Source organism: Ascaphus truei, chromosome 5 (assembly GCF_040206685.1).
Source record: "Ascaphus truei isolate aAscTru1 chromosome 5, aAscTru1.hap1, whole genome shotgun sequence".
Lineage (NCBI taxonomy): Eukaryota > Metazoa > Chordata > Amphibia > Anura > Ascaphidae > Ascaphus > Ascaphus truei.
The window spans coordinates 945,371-964,987 of record NC_134487.1 but is presented as its reverse complement, the minus strand read 5'-3'; the positions used below and the strand labels follow the sequence as shown (position 1 = coordinate 964,987).

General features: G+C 52.3%; 1 protein-coding gene across 4 annotated transcripts in view; it reads right to left on the bottom strand.

Annotated features, from left to right (window-relative positions):
• Positions 1-19,617, bottom strand: part of GOLGB1 (golgin B1) — a 177,638-nt gene that overhangs the window by 125,306 nt on the left and 32,715 nt on the right. For all 4 annotated transcript variants that reach the window (XM_075599229.1, XM_075599230.1, XM_075599231.1 and 1 more), the window contains exons 2-3: positions 6,660-6,773; positions 6,007-6,240 (exon numbers count right to left, since the gene is read on the bottom strand). In XM_075599229.1, coding sequence (XP_075455344.1) covers positions 6,007-6,240; positions 6,660-6,773 — 348 coding nt within the window. The remainder of the gene's footprint in view (positions 1-6,006; positions 6,241-6,659; positions 6,774-19,617) is intronic.

The window sequence follows — 19,617 nt, the reverse complement described above, 5'->3', positions numbered from 1 at the left end:
AAGCCGGGGTCACTAACTGTACATGTACCTGGCCACTGGCTTACAGTGCTGGGGAGCACGGAGAGTGGAAAAGCCGGGGTCACTAACTGTACATGTACATGTACATGTACCTGGCCACTGGCTTACAGTGCTGGGGAACACGGAGAGTGGGAAAGCCGGGGTCACTAACTGTACATGTACCTGGCCACTGGCTTACAGTGCTGGGGAGCACGGAGAGTGGAAAAGCCGGGGTCACTAACTGTACATATACATGTACCTGGCCACTGACTAACAGTGCTGGGGAACACGGAGAGTGGAAAAGCCGGGGTCACTAACTGTACATGTACCTGGCCCCCGGGTTACAGTGCTGGGGAACACGGAGAGTGGGAAAGCCGGGGTCACTAACTGTACATGTACATGTACCTGGCCACTGGCTTACAGTGCTGGGGAACACGGAGAGTGGAAAAGCCGGGGTCACTAACTGTACATGTACCTGGCCACTGGCTTACAGTGCTGGGGAACACGGAGAGTGGAAAAGCCGGGGTCACTAACTGTACATGTACCTGGCCACTGGCTTACAGTGCTGGGGAGCACGGAGAGTGTAAAAGCCGGGGTCACTAACTGTACATGTACCTGGCCACTGGCTTACAGTGCTGGGGAGCACGGAGAGTGGAAAAGCCGGGGTCACTAACTGTACATGTACCTGGCCACTGGCTTACAGTGCTGGGGAGCACGGAGAGTGTAAAAGCCGGGGTCACTAACTGTACATGTACCTGGCCACTGGCTTACAGTGCTGGGGAGCACGGAGAGTGGAAAAGCCGGGGTCACTAACTGTACATGTACCTGGCCACTGGCTTACAGTGCTGGGGAGCACGGAGAGTGGAAAAGCCGGGGTCACTAACTGTACATGTACCTGGCCACTGGCTTACAGTGCTGGGGAACACGGAGAGTGGGAAAGCCGGGGTCACTAACTGTACATGTACCTGGCCACTGGCTTACAGTGCTGGGGAACACGGAGAGTGGAAAAGCCGGGGTCACTAACTGTACATGTACCTGGCCCCCGGGTTACAGTGCTGGGGAACACGGAGAGTGGGAAAGCCGGGGTCACTAACTGTACATGTACATGTACCTGGCCACTGGCTTACAGTCCTGGGGAGCACGGAGAGTGGAAAAGCCGGGGTCACTAACTGTACATGTACATGTACCTGGCCACTGGCTTACAGTGCTGGGGAACACGGAGAGTGGGAAAGCCGGGGTCACTAACTGTACATGTACATGTACCTGGCCACTGGCTTACAGTGCTGGGGAGCACGGAGAGTGGAAAAGCCGGGGTCACTAACTGTACATGTACCTGGCCACTGGCTTACAGTGCTGGGGAGCACGGAGAGTGGAAAAGCCGGGGTCACTAACTGTACATGTACCTGGCCACTGGCTTACAGTGCTGGGGAACACGGAGAGTGGAAAAGCCGGGGTCACTAACTGTACATGTACCTGGCCCCCGGCTTACAGTGCTGGGGAACACGGAGAGTGGAAAAGCCGGGGTCACTAACTGTACATGTACCTGGCCACTGGCTTACAGTGCTGGGGAACACGGAGAGTGGAAAAGCCGGGGTCACTAACTGTACATGTACATGTACCTGGCCACTGGCTTACAGTGCTGGGGAACACGGAGAGTGGGAAAGTCGGGGTCACTAACTGTACATGTACCTGGCCACTGGCTTACAGTGCTGGGGAGCACGGAGAGTGGAAAAGCCGGGGTCACTAACTGTACATGTACCTGGCCACTGGCTTACAGTGCTGGGGAACACGGAGAGTGGGAAAGCCGGGGTCACTAACTGTACATGTACATGTACCTGGCCACTGACTTACAGTGCTGGAGAACACGGAGAGTGGAAAAGCCGGGATCACTAACTGTACATGTACCTGGCCACTGGCTTACAGTGCTGGGGAACACGGAGAGTGGAAAAGCCGGGGTCACTAACTGTACATGTACCTGGCCACTGGCTTACAGTGCTGGGGAGCACGGAGAGTGGGAAAGCCGGGGTCACTAACTGTATATGTACCTGGCCACTGGCTTACAGTGCTGGGGAACACGGAGAGTGAAAAAGCCGGGGTCACTAACTGTACATGTACCTGGCCACTGGCTTACAGTGCTGGGGAACACGGAGAGTGGGAAAGCCGGGGTCACTAACTGTACATGTACCTGGCCCCCGGGTTACAGTGCTGGGGAACACGGAGAGTGGAAAAGCCGGGGTCACTAACTGTACATGTACATGTACCTGGCCACTGGCTTACAGTGCTGGGGAACACGGAGAGTGGAAAAGCCGGGGTCACTAACTGTACATGTACATGTACCTGGCCACTGGCTTACAGTGCTGGGGAACACGGAGAGTGTAAAAGCCGGGGTCACTAACTGTATATGTACCTGGCCACTGGCTTACAGTGCTGGGGAACACGGAGAGTGGGAAAGCCGGGGTCACTAACTGTACATGTACCTGGCCACTGGCTTACAGTGCTGGGGAACACGGAGAGTGGAAAAGCCGGGGTCACTAACTGTACATGTACCTGGCCCCCGGGTTACAGTGCTGGGGAACACAGAGAGTGGAAAAGCCAGGGTCACTAACTGTACATGTACCTGGCCACTGGCTTACAGTGCTGGGGAACACGGAGAGTGGAAAAGCCGGGGTCACTAACTGTACATGTACCTGGCCACTGGCTTACAGTGCTGGGGAGCACGGAGAGTGGAAAAGCCGGGGTCACTAACTGTACATGTACCTGGCCACTGGCTTACAGTGCTGGGGAACACGGAGAGTGGAAAAGCCGGGGTCACTAACTGTACATGTACCTGGCCACTGGCTTACAGTGCTGGGGAACACGGAGAGTGGAAAAGCCGGGGTCACTAACTGTACATGTACCTGGCCACTGGCTTACAGTGCTGGGGAGCACGGAGAGTGGAAAAGCCGGGGTCACTAACTGTACATGTACCTGGCCACTGGCTTACAGTGCTGGGGAACACGGAGAGTGGAAAAGCCGGGGTCACTAACTGTACATGTACCTGGCCACTGGCTTACAGTGCTGGGGAGCACGGAGAGTGGAAAAGCCGGGGTCACTAACTGTACATGTACCTGGCCACTGGCTTACAGTGCTGGGGAACACGGAGAGTGGAAAAGCCGGGGTCACTAACTGAACATGTACATGTACCTGGCCACTGGCTTACAGTGCTGGAGAACACGGAGAGTGGAAAAGCCGGGGTCACTAACTGAACATGTACATGTACCTGGCCACTGGCTTACAGTGCTGGGGAGCACGGAGAGTGGGAAAGCCGGGGTCACTAACTGTATATGTACCTGGCCACTGGCTTACAGTGCTGGGGAACACGGAGAGTGGAAAAGCCGGGGTCACTAACTGTACATGTACCTGGCCACTGGCTTACAGTGCTGGGGAACACGGAGAGTGGAAAAGCTGGGGTCACTAACTGTACATGTACCTGGCCACTGGCTTACAGTGCTGGGGAACACGGAGAGTGGAAAAGCCGGGGTTACTAACTGAACATGTACATGTACCTGGCCACTGGCTTACAGTGCTGGGGAACACGGAGAGTGGAAAAGCCGGGGTCACTAACTGAACATGTACATGTACCTGGCCACTGGCTTACAGTGCTGGGGAGCACGGAGAGTGGAAAAGCCGGGGTCACTAACTGTACATGTACCTGGCCACTGGCTTACAGTGCTGGGGAGCACGGAGAGTGGGAAAGCCGGGGTCACTAACTGTACATGTACATGTACCTGGCCACTGGCTTACAGTGCTGGGGAGCACGGAGAGTGGAAAAGCCGGGGTCACTAACTGTACATGTACCTGGCCACTGGCTTACAGTGCTGGGGAACACGGAGAGTGGAAAAGCCGGGGTCACTAACTGTACATGTACCTGTCCACTGGCTTACAGTGCTGGGGAACACGGAGAGTGGAAAAGCCGGGGTCACTAACTGTACATGTACATGTACCTGGCCACTGGCTTACAGTGCTGGGGAACACGGAGAGTGGAAAAGCCGGGGTCACTAACTGTACATGTACCTGGCCACTGGCTTACAGTGCTGGGGAGCACGGAGAGTGGGAAAGTCGGGGTCACTAACTGTACATGTACCTGGCCACTGGCTTACAGTGCTGGGGAGCACGGAGAGTGGGAAAGCCGGGGTCACTAACTGTACATGTACTGTACATGTACCTGGCCACTGGCTTACAGTGCTGGGGAGCACGGAGAGTGGGAAAGTCGGGGTCACTAACTGTACATGTACCTGGCCACTGGCTTACAGTGCTGGGGAGCACGGAGAGTGGGAAAGTCGGGGTCACTAACTGTACATGTACCTGGCCACTGGCTTACAGTGCTGGGGAACACGGAGAGTGGAAAAGCCGGGGTCACTAACTGTGCATGTACCTGGCCACTGGCTTACAGTGCTGGGGAGCACGGAGAGTGGGAAAGCCGGGGTCACTAACTGTACATTTACATGTACCTGGCCACTGGCTTACAGTGCTGGGGAACACGGAGAGTGGAAAAGCCGGGGTCACTAACTGTACATGTACCTGGCCACTGGCTTACAGTGCTGGGGAGCACGGAGAGTGGAAAAGCCGGGGTCACTAACTGTACATGTACCTGGCCCCCGGGTTACAGTGCTGGGGAACACGGAGAGTGGAAAAGCCGGGGTCACTAACTGTACATGTACCTGGCCACTGGCTTACAGGGCTGGGGAACACGGAGAGTGGGAAAGCCGGGGTCACTAACTGTACATGTACCTGGCCACTGGCTTACAGTGCTGGGGAACATGGAGAGTGGAAAAGCCGGGGTCACTAACTGTACATGTACCTGGCCACTGGCTTACAGTGCTGGGGAGCACGGAGAGTGGAAAAGCCGGGGTCACTAACTGTACATGTACCTGGCCCCCGGGTTACAGTGCTGGGGAACACGGAGAGTGGAAAAGCCGGGGTCACTAACTGTACATGTACCTGGCCACTGGCTTACAGGGCTGGGGAACACGGAGAGTGGGAAAGCCGGGGTCACTAACTGTACATGTACCTGGCCACTGGCTTACAGTGCTGGGGAGCACGGAGAGTGGAAAAGCCGGGGTCACTAACTGTACATGTACCTGGCCCCCGGCTTACAGTGCTGGGGAGCACGGAGAGTGGGAAAGCCGGGGTCACTAACTGTACATGTACCTGGCCCCCGGGTTACAGTGCTGGGGAATACGGAGAGTGGAAAAGCCGGGGTCACTAACTGTACATGTACCTGGCCACTGGCTTACAGTGCTGGGGAGCACGGAGAGTGGAAAAGCCGGGGTCACTAACTGTACATGTACCTGGCCACTGGCTTACAGTGCTGGGGAGCACGGAGAGTGGGAAAGCCGGGGTCACTAACTGTACATGTACCTGGCCACTGGCTTACAGTGCTGGGGAACACGGAGAGTGGAAAAGCCGGGGTCACTAACTGTACATGTACCTGGCCACTGGCTTACAGTGCTGGGGAACACGGAGAGTGGAAAAGCCGGGGTCACTAACTGTACATGTACCTGGCCACTGGCTTACAGTGCTGGGGAACACGGAGAGTGGGAAAGCCGGGGTAACTAACTGTACATGTACCTGGCCACTGGCTTACAGTGCTGGGGAACACGGAGAGTGGGAAAGCCGGGGTCACTAACTGTACATGTACATGTACCTGGCCCCCGGCTTACAGTGCTGGGGAGCTGCCAGGGACTCACGGGCCCAGGGGCAATCAGAGGACGTAACCTTTATTATGAAGCCTCGTTACCCTCGCCCGTCATAGCGCGAGTCAGTTATTGATAAAGCTCATTCTTCACACTGAGGGGGAAACCCTGTGCTGATCTGCACGTACTGCCCTAGGGTTACAAACCTCTAAGACTTTACAGAGACCAGGAAACAGTTAACTGTATACAACATGCGTGTCACCAACATTTTTATACTGCAGGAAAACATGGACCAAAATATACCGTAAGCATGTCATATATTCTCTTATCTTACCTCTGTCTCGCGCCTCTCGTGGAGCTGTCTCGTGAGCTCGGTGACGCTCTCTTTACTCTCGTGGAGCTGTCTCGTGAGCTCGGTGACGCTCTCATGCAGCTCCCGTCTCTCCTCCTCCTCCTGCACACGCTGTGCCCGCTCGCTGTGCTCCAGGCCCCCCGCATGTTCCTGCACACGCTGTGCCCGCTCGCTGTGCTCCAGGTCCCCCGCATGTTCACTTCCATCTTGGCTCACCTGTGTGGGAATAGCAGTCCCATCAGTAGCCAGCGCATGAACTGCAGGGCCCACCAGCAGCGGCCAGCAGGGCCCACCAGCAGCGGCCAGCAGGGCCCACCAGCAGCGGCCAGCAGGGCCCACCAGCAGCGGCCAGCAGGGCCCACCAGCAGCGGCCAGCAGGGCCCACCAGCAGCGGCCAGCAGGGCCCACCAGCAGCGGCCAGCAGGGCCCACCAGCAGCGGCCAGCAGGGCCACCAGCAGCGGCCAGCAGGGCCCACCAGCAGCGGCGGGAGATGCAGGGCCCACCAGCAGCGGCGGGAGATGCAGGGCCCACCAGCAGCGGCGGGAGATGCAGGGCCCACCAGCAGCGGCGGGAGATGCAGGGCCCACTAGGGACCTGGTTGGTTAAAGCATGTCACATGACAGAAAGCGCTCACCTGATTGGTCGCCTCTCTTTTGAGCGCCTCAATCTGTTTGCTCAGACTCGTCACTTTCACCTTCGCCTGAAGCTTCAGTTTGGCGAATTTAGCATCTGCTTTCTCCCGCTCCTCCTGTAAGAGAACACAACTACTACATCACTGCTACACAACAACACAACCACTACATCACTGCTACACAACAACACAACCACTACATCACTGCTACACAACAACACAACTACTACATCACTGCTACACAACAACACAACTACTACACAACAACACAACTACTACATCACTGCTACACAACAACACAACTACTACATCACTGCTAACAACAACACAACCACTACATCACTGCTACACAACAACACAACTACTACATCACTGCTACACAACAACACAACTACTACATCACTGCTACACAGCAACACAACTACTACATCACTGCTACACAACAACACAACAACACAACCACTACATCACTGCTACACAACAACACAACTACTACATCACTGCTACACAACAACACAACTACTACATCACTGCTACACAACAACACAACTACTACATCACAACACAACTACTACATCACTGCTAAACACAACTACTACATCACTGCTAAACACAACTACTACATCACTGCTACACAACAACACAACCACTACATCACTGCTACACAACAACACAACTACTACATCACTGCTACACAACAACTCAACTACTACATCACTGCTACACAACAACACAACAACACAACCACTACATCACTGCTACACAACAACACAACTACTACATCACTGCTACACAACAACACAACCACTACATCACTGCTACACAACAACACAACAACACAACCACTACATCACTGCTACACAACAACACAACTACTACATCACTGCTACACAACAACACAACTATTACATCACTGCTACACAACAACACAACTACTACATCACTGCTACACAACAACACAACTACTACATCACTGCTACACAACAACACAACTACTACACAACAACACAACTACTACATCACTGCTACACAACAACACAACTACTACATCACTGCTAACAACAACACAACCACTACATCACTGCTACACAACAACTCAACTACTACACAACAACACAACTACTACATCACTGCTACACAACAACACAACCACTACATCACTGCTACACAACAACACAACTACTACATCACTGCTACACAACAACACAACTACTACATCACTGCTACACAACAACACAACAACACAACCACTACATCACTGCTACACAACAACACAACTACTACATCACTGCTACACAACAACACAACTACTACATCACTGCTAAACACAACTACTACATCACTGCTACACAACAACACAACCACTACATCACTGCTACACAACAACACAACTACTACATCACTGCTACACAACAACACAACTACTACATCACTGCTACACAACAACACAACTACTACATCACTGCTACACAACAACTCAACTACTACACAACAACACAACTACTACATCACTGCTACACAACAACACAACTACTACATCACTGCTACACAACAACACAACTACTACACAACAACACAACTACTACATCACTGCTACACAACAACACAACCACTACATCACTGCTACACAACAACACAACAACACAACCACTACATCACTGCTACACAACAACACAACTACTACATCACTGCTACACAACAACACAACTACTACATCACTGCTACACAACACCACAACTACTACATCACTGCTACACAACAACACAACTACTACATCACTGCTACACAACACCACAACTACTACACAACAACACAACTACTACACAACAACACAACTACTACATCACTGCTACACAACAACACAACTACTACACAACAACACAACTACTACATCACTGCTACACAACAACACAACTACTACATCACTGCTACACAACAACACAACTACTACATCACTGCTACACAACACCACAACTACTACACAACAACACAACTACTACACAACTACTACATCACTGCTACACAACAACACAACTACTACACAACAACACAACTACTACATCACTGCTACACAACAACACAACTACACAACAACACAACAACTACATCACTGCTACACAACTACTACATCACTGCTACACAACAACACAACTACTACATCACTGCTACACAACAACACAACTACTACATCACTGCTACACAACAACACAACTACTACACAACAACACAACTACTACATCACTGCTACACAACAACACAACTACTACATCACTGCTACACAACAACACAACTACTACATCACTGCTACACAACACCACAACTACTACACAACACCACAACTACTACATCACTGCTACACAACAACACAACTACTACACAACAACACAACTACTACATCACTGCTACACAACAACACAACTACTACACAACAACACAACTACTACATCACTGCTACACAACAACACAACTACTACATCACTGCTACACAACAACACAAATACTACATCACTGCTACACAACAACACAAATACTACATCACTGCTACACAACAACACGACTACTACATCACTGCTACACAACACCACAAATACTACATCACTGCTACACAACAACACAACTACTATATCACTGCTACACAACAACACAACAACACAACTACTACATCACTGCTACACAACAACACAACTACTACACAACAACACAACTACTACATCACTGCTACACAACAACACAACTACTACATCACTGCTACACAACAACACAACTACTACATCACTGCTACACAACAACACACAAAGCCTGCTCCTTCTGTAACATGACACTACTACACACAGAGCCTGATCCCCACGCAACCACACATACACAGCTTGCTCCTTCTGTAACATGACACTACTACACACACCCCCTGTCCTCCTCTAAAATGACACTACTACACAATGAGCCCGATCCCCGTTTAACGATATACACACACCCACACACACTACTCCTCCTGTAACATGACACTACAAGACACAGAGCCCAATCTCCGCGTAACTGCACACACCGCATGCTCCTTCTGTAACATGACACAACTACTTCACTACTAAACACCCACAGCCTGCTCCAACTGTAACATGACACTACTACACAGAGTCCGATCCCCCGTAACTACACACACAGCCTCCTGTTTCTGTAACATGACACTAAACACACACCCAATCACCCACACAGCCTGCTCCTCCTGTAACATGACACTACTACACACACACACACAGCCTGCTCCTTCTGTAACATGACACAACTACTTCACTACTAAACACACACAGCCTGCTCCAACTGTAACATGACACTACTACACAGAGTCCGATCCCCCCGTAACTACACACACAGCCTCCTGTTTCTGTAACATGACACTAAACACACACCCAATCACCCACACAGCCTGCTCCTCCTGTAACATGACACTACTACACACACAGCCTGCTCCTCCTGTAACATGACACTACTACACACACACACACAGCCTGCTCCTTCTGTAACATGACACAACTACTTCACTACTAAACACCCACAGCCTGCTCCAACTGTAACATGACACTACTACTACACACCCACACACACAGCCTGCTCCTCCTGTAACATGATACTACCACACACACACACACACACACACACACACACACACCCTCCTGTAACATGACACTACTACACAACAAAAAGATGAAATAGACCCCATTTCCTCCCAAAAAAAGTAATCCAAAAACGGCTAATGTTCCCAGCACACAAAAGCAAAGAAAGGAGGGTATATGCCAAAATGTATTTAATGAAAAAAACGCACAAATCCACATGGGATGCAAGTGAATAAATAAGGGAGGGAAGGATGGGGCAAAACACCAAAGTAAAAAGTACAGGGGAAGGGGGGCGGCAACGTTTCAGGGTCAGAACCCCTTCTTCAGGCCCATTCCCAAAAGACATTCTGTGTCTAGTGGTACTTTCCTATACCCTGTACAGGTCTCCCTATAGACAAAATGCACAAGTGGAGTGGGCAAAAGGAATAAATGTATCCTCACATGGGACCAGCAAATAGCCCACAATCTCCCAGCGAACCCTGAAAGTCTGTGACCCAGGAAAGAGATCATAAGTAGTCCTGAAGAATCAAGGTAGACAAGTTCCACGGTATCCAGAATACACACCTGTATACACACCAGAATACACACCTGTATACACACCTGTATACACACCAGAATACACACCTGAATAGTGTTCAAGTGATAACACTCACTGCTATGCAAGGCGGAACAACAGCATAAGTATACACTTAAGAGTAACCAGAATAATGTAACTGTACCGACCAAAGCTTGTAGCTGCTGCAGAACACGTGTGTACTCGTGGAAATGCGCAGAACACGTCTGTACTCGTGGAAATGCGCAGCACCTTGGGAGTAGGAGGACTTCTACCCAGCGCATTTCCACGAGTACACACTGTGGCGGCGAAGGGGTTAACCAGGCCAATAAAAAAAAGTCTTATACCCGCCTGGTTACCCCTAAACCTTGTTGGGGATGAAGGGGTTACTTGTTGGTCACCACAAAGCCCTGTTTCCCCTATATATCCCCTGTAATGTCCCTGTTTCCCCTATACATCCCCTGTAATGTCCGTTTCCCCGATACATCCCCTGTAATGTCCCTGTTTCCCCTATACATCCCCTGTAATGTCCCTGTTTCCCCTATACATCCCCTGTAATGTCCCTGTTTAGCAGCTCAGAAACTAGCTGCAGTCCTATGAATGTATGTTGAATGTGCAAACTGGATTCGCAACACAAGGGGGAGCTTCTAGCGCTGTGCCAAGTGTTAATTGAATGAGTGCGTCTGTGGTAAGCAGCTCCATTGAAGCTCTGAATCACTTCCTAAACCACAAAACCCACCGGGGAAGTCTTAACCACAAACTCAAGTGGATAAGTGGTTTGCGGTCTAGTTGAAGTGGCAGAATGCAACAATGTATACTGCGGTCTCGTTAACCAATTATGGTCAAGTGGTGGAGTGCTTCTGCGGTTACCGATTCCGGCAAGCAGTGATACATTGTAGGCCATAGCTCAAACCGCAAACCACAAACCACATCACAGAGCCTATTCAATTAAGTAGCTAACTTTTGTTAGGAAGAAGCGAGCACTCTAATTTTTGGAATACAGATAGTTGAGAATGTAACATTCACATGTTGTTTTTATAATCACCCACACATCCAGAAAGTACATATAAAAATAAAATGTGTTTCAGGTATGTATTAAAATGAAAAGGCAGGAACCCTTTCCTGCCAGCCCGGCAATGACTCCATTAGCATGTCAATGTGTTAAGGGTGGATGAGCTGAGGAATTCTTCATCTCCATACTTCAATGGCACACTGCTGAGTTGGTGCCCCAGTGTCTAGAGAAGTCCGGAGTTGAAAAGCCTCAGAGACCCTGGTGTTAGGGCGGCCGGATTATTGCAAAGTACCAGATATCGGTGCGAAGTATGGGTTAGCAACACTTGGTAGCCAAACCCCAGACTTACTGTCGCCAGGTAAGGGGTAGGGACCGGTATGCTAAGCAGCTTAGGTGTCAAGTAAGCACATACTCTTAGCAAACCGGAAAGTCTTCTGCCCATTTTGTGAGCTACTGGCAAGTCTGGGATAGGTGGGAGAAGTTGGCAGGGTATGTTAGAGATAGGACACTTAACCCTATAAAAATGCCTGCGGCCCAGTCCTAGTTAGATTCATCTGAGATTTCACCAAGATCCGTCCAAGTACAGCGTCAGTGATTCCAGATTGTGAGGGGTTAACAACATCATAACCAAGGATTGTGCCCCTCTTCTAGAATTCGTTTGAGCTAAGGATTCCTGAACAAATCCTGTAAGGACCCAACGAAAAGATTCCTTTCGGCGGAGATACAGGGGTGGCAACTTGCACCCCTAGCCAAGGATTGTCGCACGGCTCAAATCGCGCACCCACTTGCATGCGTGCAGGGGTGCCCAGAGACTTTGTTTCCAAGTCATTCGTTCCGTGGACATTTTATTTCGTTTCCCCATCCCAGTAAGTGTTTATTAAGTGTAATTGTGGAGAATTGTGCCCTCCTTGTTGTGCTCAATCCAGAATCCCGGTATTAATGTGATGATACGACTTGGTCTCCCGTGACACACACGTGTTCTGCAGCAGCTACAAGCTTTGGTCGGTACAGTTACATTATGCTGGTTACTCTTAAGTGTATACTTATGCTGTTGTTCCTCCTTGCATAGCAGTGAGTGTTATCAATTGAACACTATTCAGGTGTGTATCTGTAATGCCACCATCATACCCAGACACTGCCCCCTACTGCACATACCCACCATCATACCCAGACACTGCCCCCTACTGTACTTACCCACCGTCATACCCAGACACTGCCAGCTACTGCACTTACCCACCGTCATACCCAGACACTGTCCCCTACTGCACTTACCCACCGTCATACCCAGACACTGCCCCCTACTGCACTTACCCACCATCATACCCAGACACTGCCCCCTACTGCACTTACCCACCATCATACCCAGACACTGCCGCCTACTGCACTTACCCACCATCATACCCAGACACTGCCACATACTGCACTTACCCACCATCATACCCAGACATTGCCCCTTACTGCACTTAGCCACCATCATACCCAGACACTGCCCCCTACTGCTGCACTTACCCACCATCATACCCAGACACTGCACTTATCCACCATCACACCCAAACACTGCCCCCTACTGCACTTACCACCATCATACCCAGACACTGCCGCCTACTGCACTTACCCACCGTCATACCCAGACACTGCCGAGTACTGCACTTACCCACCATCATACCCAGACACTGCCCCCTACTGCACTTACCCACCATCATACCCAGACACTGCCACCTACTGCACTTACCCACCATCATACCCAGACACTGCCACCTACTGCACTTACCCACCATCATACCCAGACACTGCCGCCTACTGCACTTACCCACCATCATACCCAGGCACTGCCGCCTACTGCACTTACCCACCATCATACCCAGACACTGCCGCCTACTGCACTTACCCACAATCATACCCAGGCACTGCCGCCTACTGCACTTACCCACCATTATACCCAGATACTGCCCCCTACTGCACTTACCCACCATCATATCCAGACACTGCCGCCTACTGCACTTACCCACCATCATACCCAGACACTGCCCCCTACTGCACTTACCCACCATCATACCCAGACACTGCCCCCTACTGCACTTACCCACCATCATACCCAGACACTGCCCCCTACTGTACTTACCCACCATCATACCCAGACGCTGCCGCCTACTGCACTTACCCACCGTCATACCCAGACACTGCCACCTACTGCACTTACCCACCATCATACCCAGACACTGCCCCCTACTGCACTTACCCACCGTCATACCCAGACACTGCCGCCTACTGCACTTACCCACCATCATACCCAGACACTGCCCCCTACTGCACTTACCCACCATCATACCCAGACACTGCCCCCTACTGCACTTACCCACCATCATACCCAGACACTGCCCCCTACTGTACTTACCCACCATCATACCCAGATGCTGCCGCCTACTGCACTTACCCACCGTCATACCCAGACACTGCCGCCTACTGCACTTACCCACCATCATACCCAGACACTGCCCCCTACTGTACTTACCCACCGTCATACCCAGACACTGCCGTCTACTGCACTTACCCACCATCATACCCAGACACTGCCGCCTACTGCACTTACCATCATACCCAGACACTGCCGCCTACTGCACTTACCCACCATCATACCCAGACACTGCCCCCTACTGCTCTTACTCACCATCATACCCAGACACTGCCACCTACTGCACTTACCCACCATCATACCCAGACACTGCCCCCTACTGCACTTACCCACCATCATACCCAGACACTGCCACCTACTGCACTTACCCACCATCATACCCAGACACTGCCCCCTACTGCACTTACCCACCATCATACCCAGACACTGCCGCCTACTGCACTTACCCACCATCATACCCAGACACTGCCGCCTACTGCACTTACCCACCATCATACCCAGACACTGCCCCCTACTGCACTTACCCACCGTCATACCCATGCACTGCCGCCTACTGCACTTACCCACCATCATACCCAGATACTGCCCCCTACTGCACTTACCCACCATCATACCCAGACACTGCCGCCTACTGCACTTACCCACCATCATACCCAGACACTGCCCCCTACTGCACTTACCCACCATCATACCCAGACACTGCCCCCTACTGCACTTACCCACCATCATACCCAGACACTGCCCCCTACTGTACTTACCCACCATCATACCCAGACGCGGCCCCCTACTGCACTTACCCAACATCATACCTAGACACTGCCCCCTACTGCACTTACCCACCATCATAACCACACACTGCCGCCTACTGCACTTACCCACCATCATACCCAGACACTGCCCCCTACTGCACTTACCCACCATCATACCCAGACACTGCCCCCTACTGCACTTACCCACCATCATACCCAGACACTGCCCCCTACTGCACTTACCCACCATCATACCCAGACACTGCCCCCTACTGCACTTACCCACCATCATACCCAGACACTGCCCCCTACTGCACTTACCCACCATCATACCCAGACACTGCCCCCTACTGCATTTACCCACCATCATACCCAGACACTGCCCCCTACTGCACTTACCCACCATCATACCCAGACACTGCCCCCTACTGCACTTACCCACCATCATACCCAGACACTGCCCCCTACTGCACTTATCCACCATCACACCCAGAAACTGCCCCCTACTGCACTTACCCACCATCATACCCAGACACTGCCGCCTACTGCACTTACCACCATCATACCCAGACACTGCCGCCTACTGCACTTACCCACCATCATACCCAGGCACTGCCGCCTACTGCACTTACCCACCATTATACCCAGATACTGCCCCCTACTGCACTTACCCACCATCATATCCAGACACTGCCGCCTACTGCACTTACCCACCATCATACCCAGACACTGCCCCCTACTGCACTTACCCACCATCATACCCAGACACTGCCCCCTACTGCACTTACCCACCATCATACCCAGACACTGCCACATACTGCACTTACCCACCATCATACACAGACATTGCCCCTTAATGCACTTAGCCACCATCATACCCAGACACTGCCCCCTACTGCTGCACTTACCCACCATCATACCCAGACACTGCACTTATCCACCATCACACCCAGACACTGCCCCCTACTGCACTTACCACCATCATACCCAGACACTGCCGCCTACTGCACTTACCACCATCATACCCAGACACTGCCGCCTACTGCACTTACCCACCATCATACCCAGGCACTGCCGCCTACTGCACTTACCCACCATTATACCCAGATACTGCCCCCTACTGCACTTACCCACCATCATATCCAGACATTGCCGCCTACTGCACTTACCCACCATCATACCCAGACACTGCCCCCTACTGCACTTACCCACCATCATACCCAGACACTGCCCCCTACTGCACTTACCCACCATCATACCCAGACACTGCCACATACTGCACTTACCCACCATCATACCCAGACATTGCCCCTTACTGCACTTAGCCACCATCATACCCAGACACTGCCCCCTACTGCTGCACTTACCCACCATCATACCCAGACACTGCACTTATCCACCATCACACCCAGACACTGCCCCCTACTGCACTTACCACCATCATACCCAGACACTGCCGCCTACTGCACTTACCCACCGTCATACCCAGACACTGCCGCCTACTGCACTTACCCACCATCATACCCAGACACTGCCCCCTACTGCACTTACCCACCATCATACCCAGACACTGCCACCTACTGCACTTACCCACCATCATACCCAGACACTGCCACCTACTGCACTTACCCACCATCATACCCAGACACTGCCGCCTACTGCACTTACCCACCATCATACCCAGGCACTGCCGCCTACTGCACTTACCCACCATTATACCCAGATACTGCCCCCTACTGCACTTACCCACCATCATATCCAGACACTGCCGCCTACTGCACTTACCCACCGTCATACCCAGACACTGCCCCCTACTGCACTTACCCACCATCATACCCAGACACTGCCCCCTACTGCACTTACCCACCATCATACCCAGACACTGCCCCCTACTGTACTTACCCACCATCATACCCAGACGCTGCCGCCTACTGCACTTACCCACCGTCATACCCAGACACTGCCACCTACTGCACTTACCCACCATCATACCCAGACACTGCCCCCTACTGTACTTACCCACCGTCATACCCAGACACTGCCGCCTACTGCACTTACCCACCATCATACCCAGACACTGCCCCCTACTGCACTTACCCACCATCATACCCAGACACTGCCCCCTACTGCACTTACCCACCATCATACCCAGACACTGCCCCCTACTGTACTTACCCACCGTCATACCCAGACACTGCCGCCTACTGCACTTACCCACCATCATACCCAGACACTGCCGCCTACTGCACTTACCCACCATCATACCCAGACACTGCCGCCTACTGCACTTACCCACCATCATACCCAGACACTGCCCCCTACTGCTCTTACTCACCATCATACCCAGACACTGCCACCTACTGCACTTACCCACCATCATACCCAGACACTGCCCCCTACTGCACTTACCCACCATCATACCCAGACACTGCCACCTACTGCACTTACCCACCATCATACCCAGACACTGCCCCCTACTGCACTTACCCACCATCATACCCAGACACTGCCGCCTACTGCACTTAACCACCATCATACCCAGACACTGCCGCCTACTGCACTTACCCACCATCATACCCAGACACTGCCCCCTACTGCACTTACCCACCGTCATACCCAGGCACTGCCGCCTACTGCACTTACCCACCATCATACCCAGACACTGCCCCCTACTGTACTTACCCACCATCATACCCAGACGCGGCCCCCTACTGCACTTACCCACCATCATACCTAGACACTGCCCCCTACTGCACTTACCCACCATCATAACCACACACTGCCGCCTACTGCACTTACCCACCATCATACCCAGACAATGCCCCCTACTGCACTTACCCACCATCATACCCAGACACTGCCCCCTACTGCACTTACCCACCATCATACCCAGACACTGCCCCCTACTGCACTTACCCACCATCATACCCAGACACTGCCCCCTACTGCACTTACCCACCATCATACCCAGACACTGCCCCCTACTGCACTTACCCACCATCATACCCAGACACTGCCCCCTACTGCACTTACCCACCATCATAACCACACACTGCCGCCTACTGCACTTACCCACCATCATACCCAGACACTGCCCCCTACTGCACTTACCCACCATCATACCCAGACGCGGCCCCCTACTGCACTTACCCACCATCATACCTAGACACTGCCCCCTACTGCACTTACCCACCATCATAACCACACACTGCCGCCTACTGCACTTACCCACCATCATACCCAGACACTGCCCCCTACTGCACTTACCCACCATCATACCCAGACACTGCCACATACTGCACTTACCCACCATCATACCCAGACATTGCCCCTTACTGCACTTAGCCACCATCATACCCAGACACTGCCCCCTACTGCTGCACTTACCCACCATCATACCCAGACACTGCACTTATCCACCATCACACCCAGACACTGCCCCCTACTGCACTTACCACCATCATACCCAGACACTGCCGCCTACTGCACTTACCCACCGTCATACCCAGACACTGCCGCCTACTGCACTTACCCACCATCATACCCAGACACTGCCCCCTACTGCACTTACCCACCATCATACCCAGACACTGCCACCTACTGCACTTACCCACCATCATACCCAGACACTGCCACCTACTGCACTTACCCACCATCATACCCAGACACTGCCGCCTACTGCACTTACCCACCATCATACCCAGGCACTGCCGCCTACTGCACTTACCCACCATTATACCCAGATACTGCCCCCTACTGCACTTACCCACCATCATATCCAGACACTGCCGCCTACTGCACTTACCCACCGTCATACCCAGACACTGCCCCCTACTGCACTTACCCACCATCATACCCAGACACTGCCCCCTACTGCACTTACCCACCATCATACCCAGACACTGCCCCCTACTGTACTTACCCACCATCATACCCAGACGCTGCCGCCTACTGCACTTACCCACCGTCATACCCAGACACTGCCACCTACTGCACTTACCCACCATCATACCCAGACACTGCCCCCTACTGTACTTACCCACCGTCATACCCAGACACTGCCGCCTACTGCACTTACCCACCATCATACCCAGACACTGCCCCCTACTGCACTTACCCACCATCATACCCAGACACTGCCCCCTACTGCACTTACCCACCATCATACCCAGACACTGCCCCCTACTGTACTTACCCACCGTCATACCCAGACACTGCCGCCTACTGCACTTACCCACCATCATACCCAGACACTGCCGCCTACTGCACTTACCCACCATCATACCCAGACACTGCCGCCTACTGCACTTACCCACCATCATACCCAGACACTGCCCCCTACTGCTCTTACTCACCATCATACCCAGACACTGCCACCTACTGCACTTACCCACCATCATACCCAGACACTGCCCCCTACTGCACTTACCCACCATCATACCCAGACACTGCCACCTACTGCACTTACCCACCATCATACCCAGACACTGCCCCCTACTGCACTTACCCACCATCATACCCAGACACTGCCGCCTACTGCACTTAACCACCATCATACCCAGACACTGCCGCCTACTGCACTTACCCACCATCATACCCAGACACTGCCCCCTACTGCACTTACCC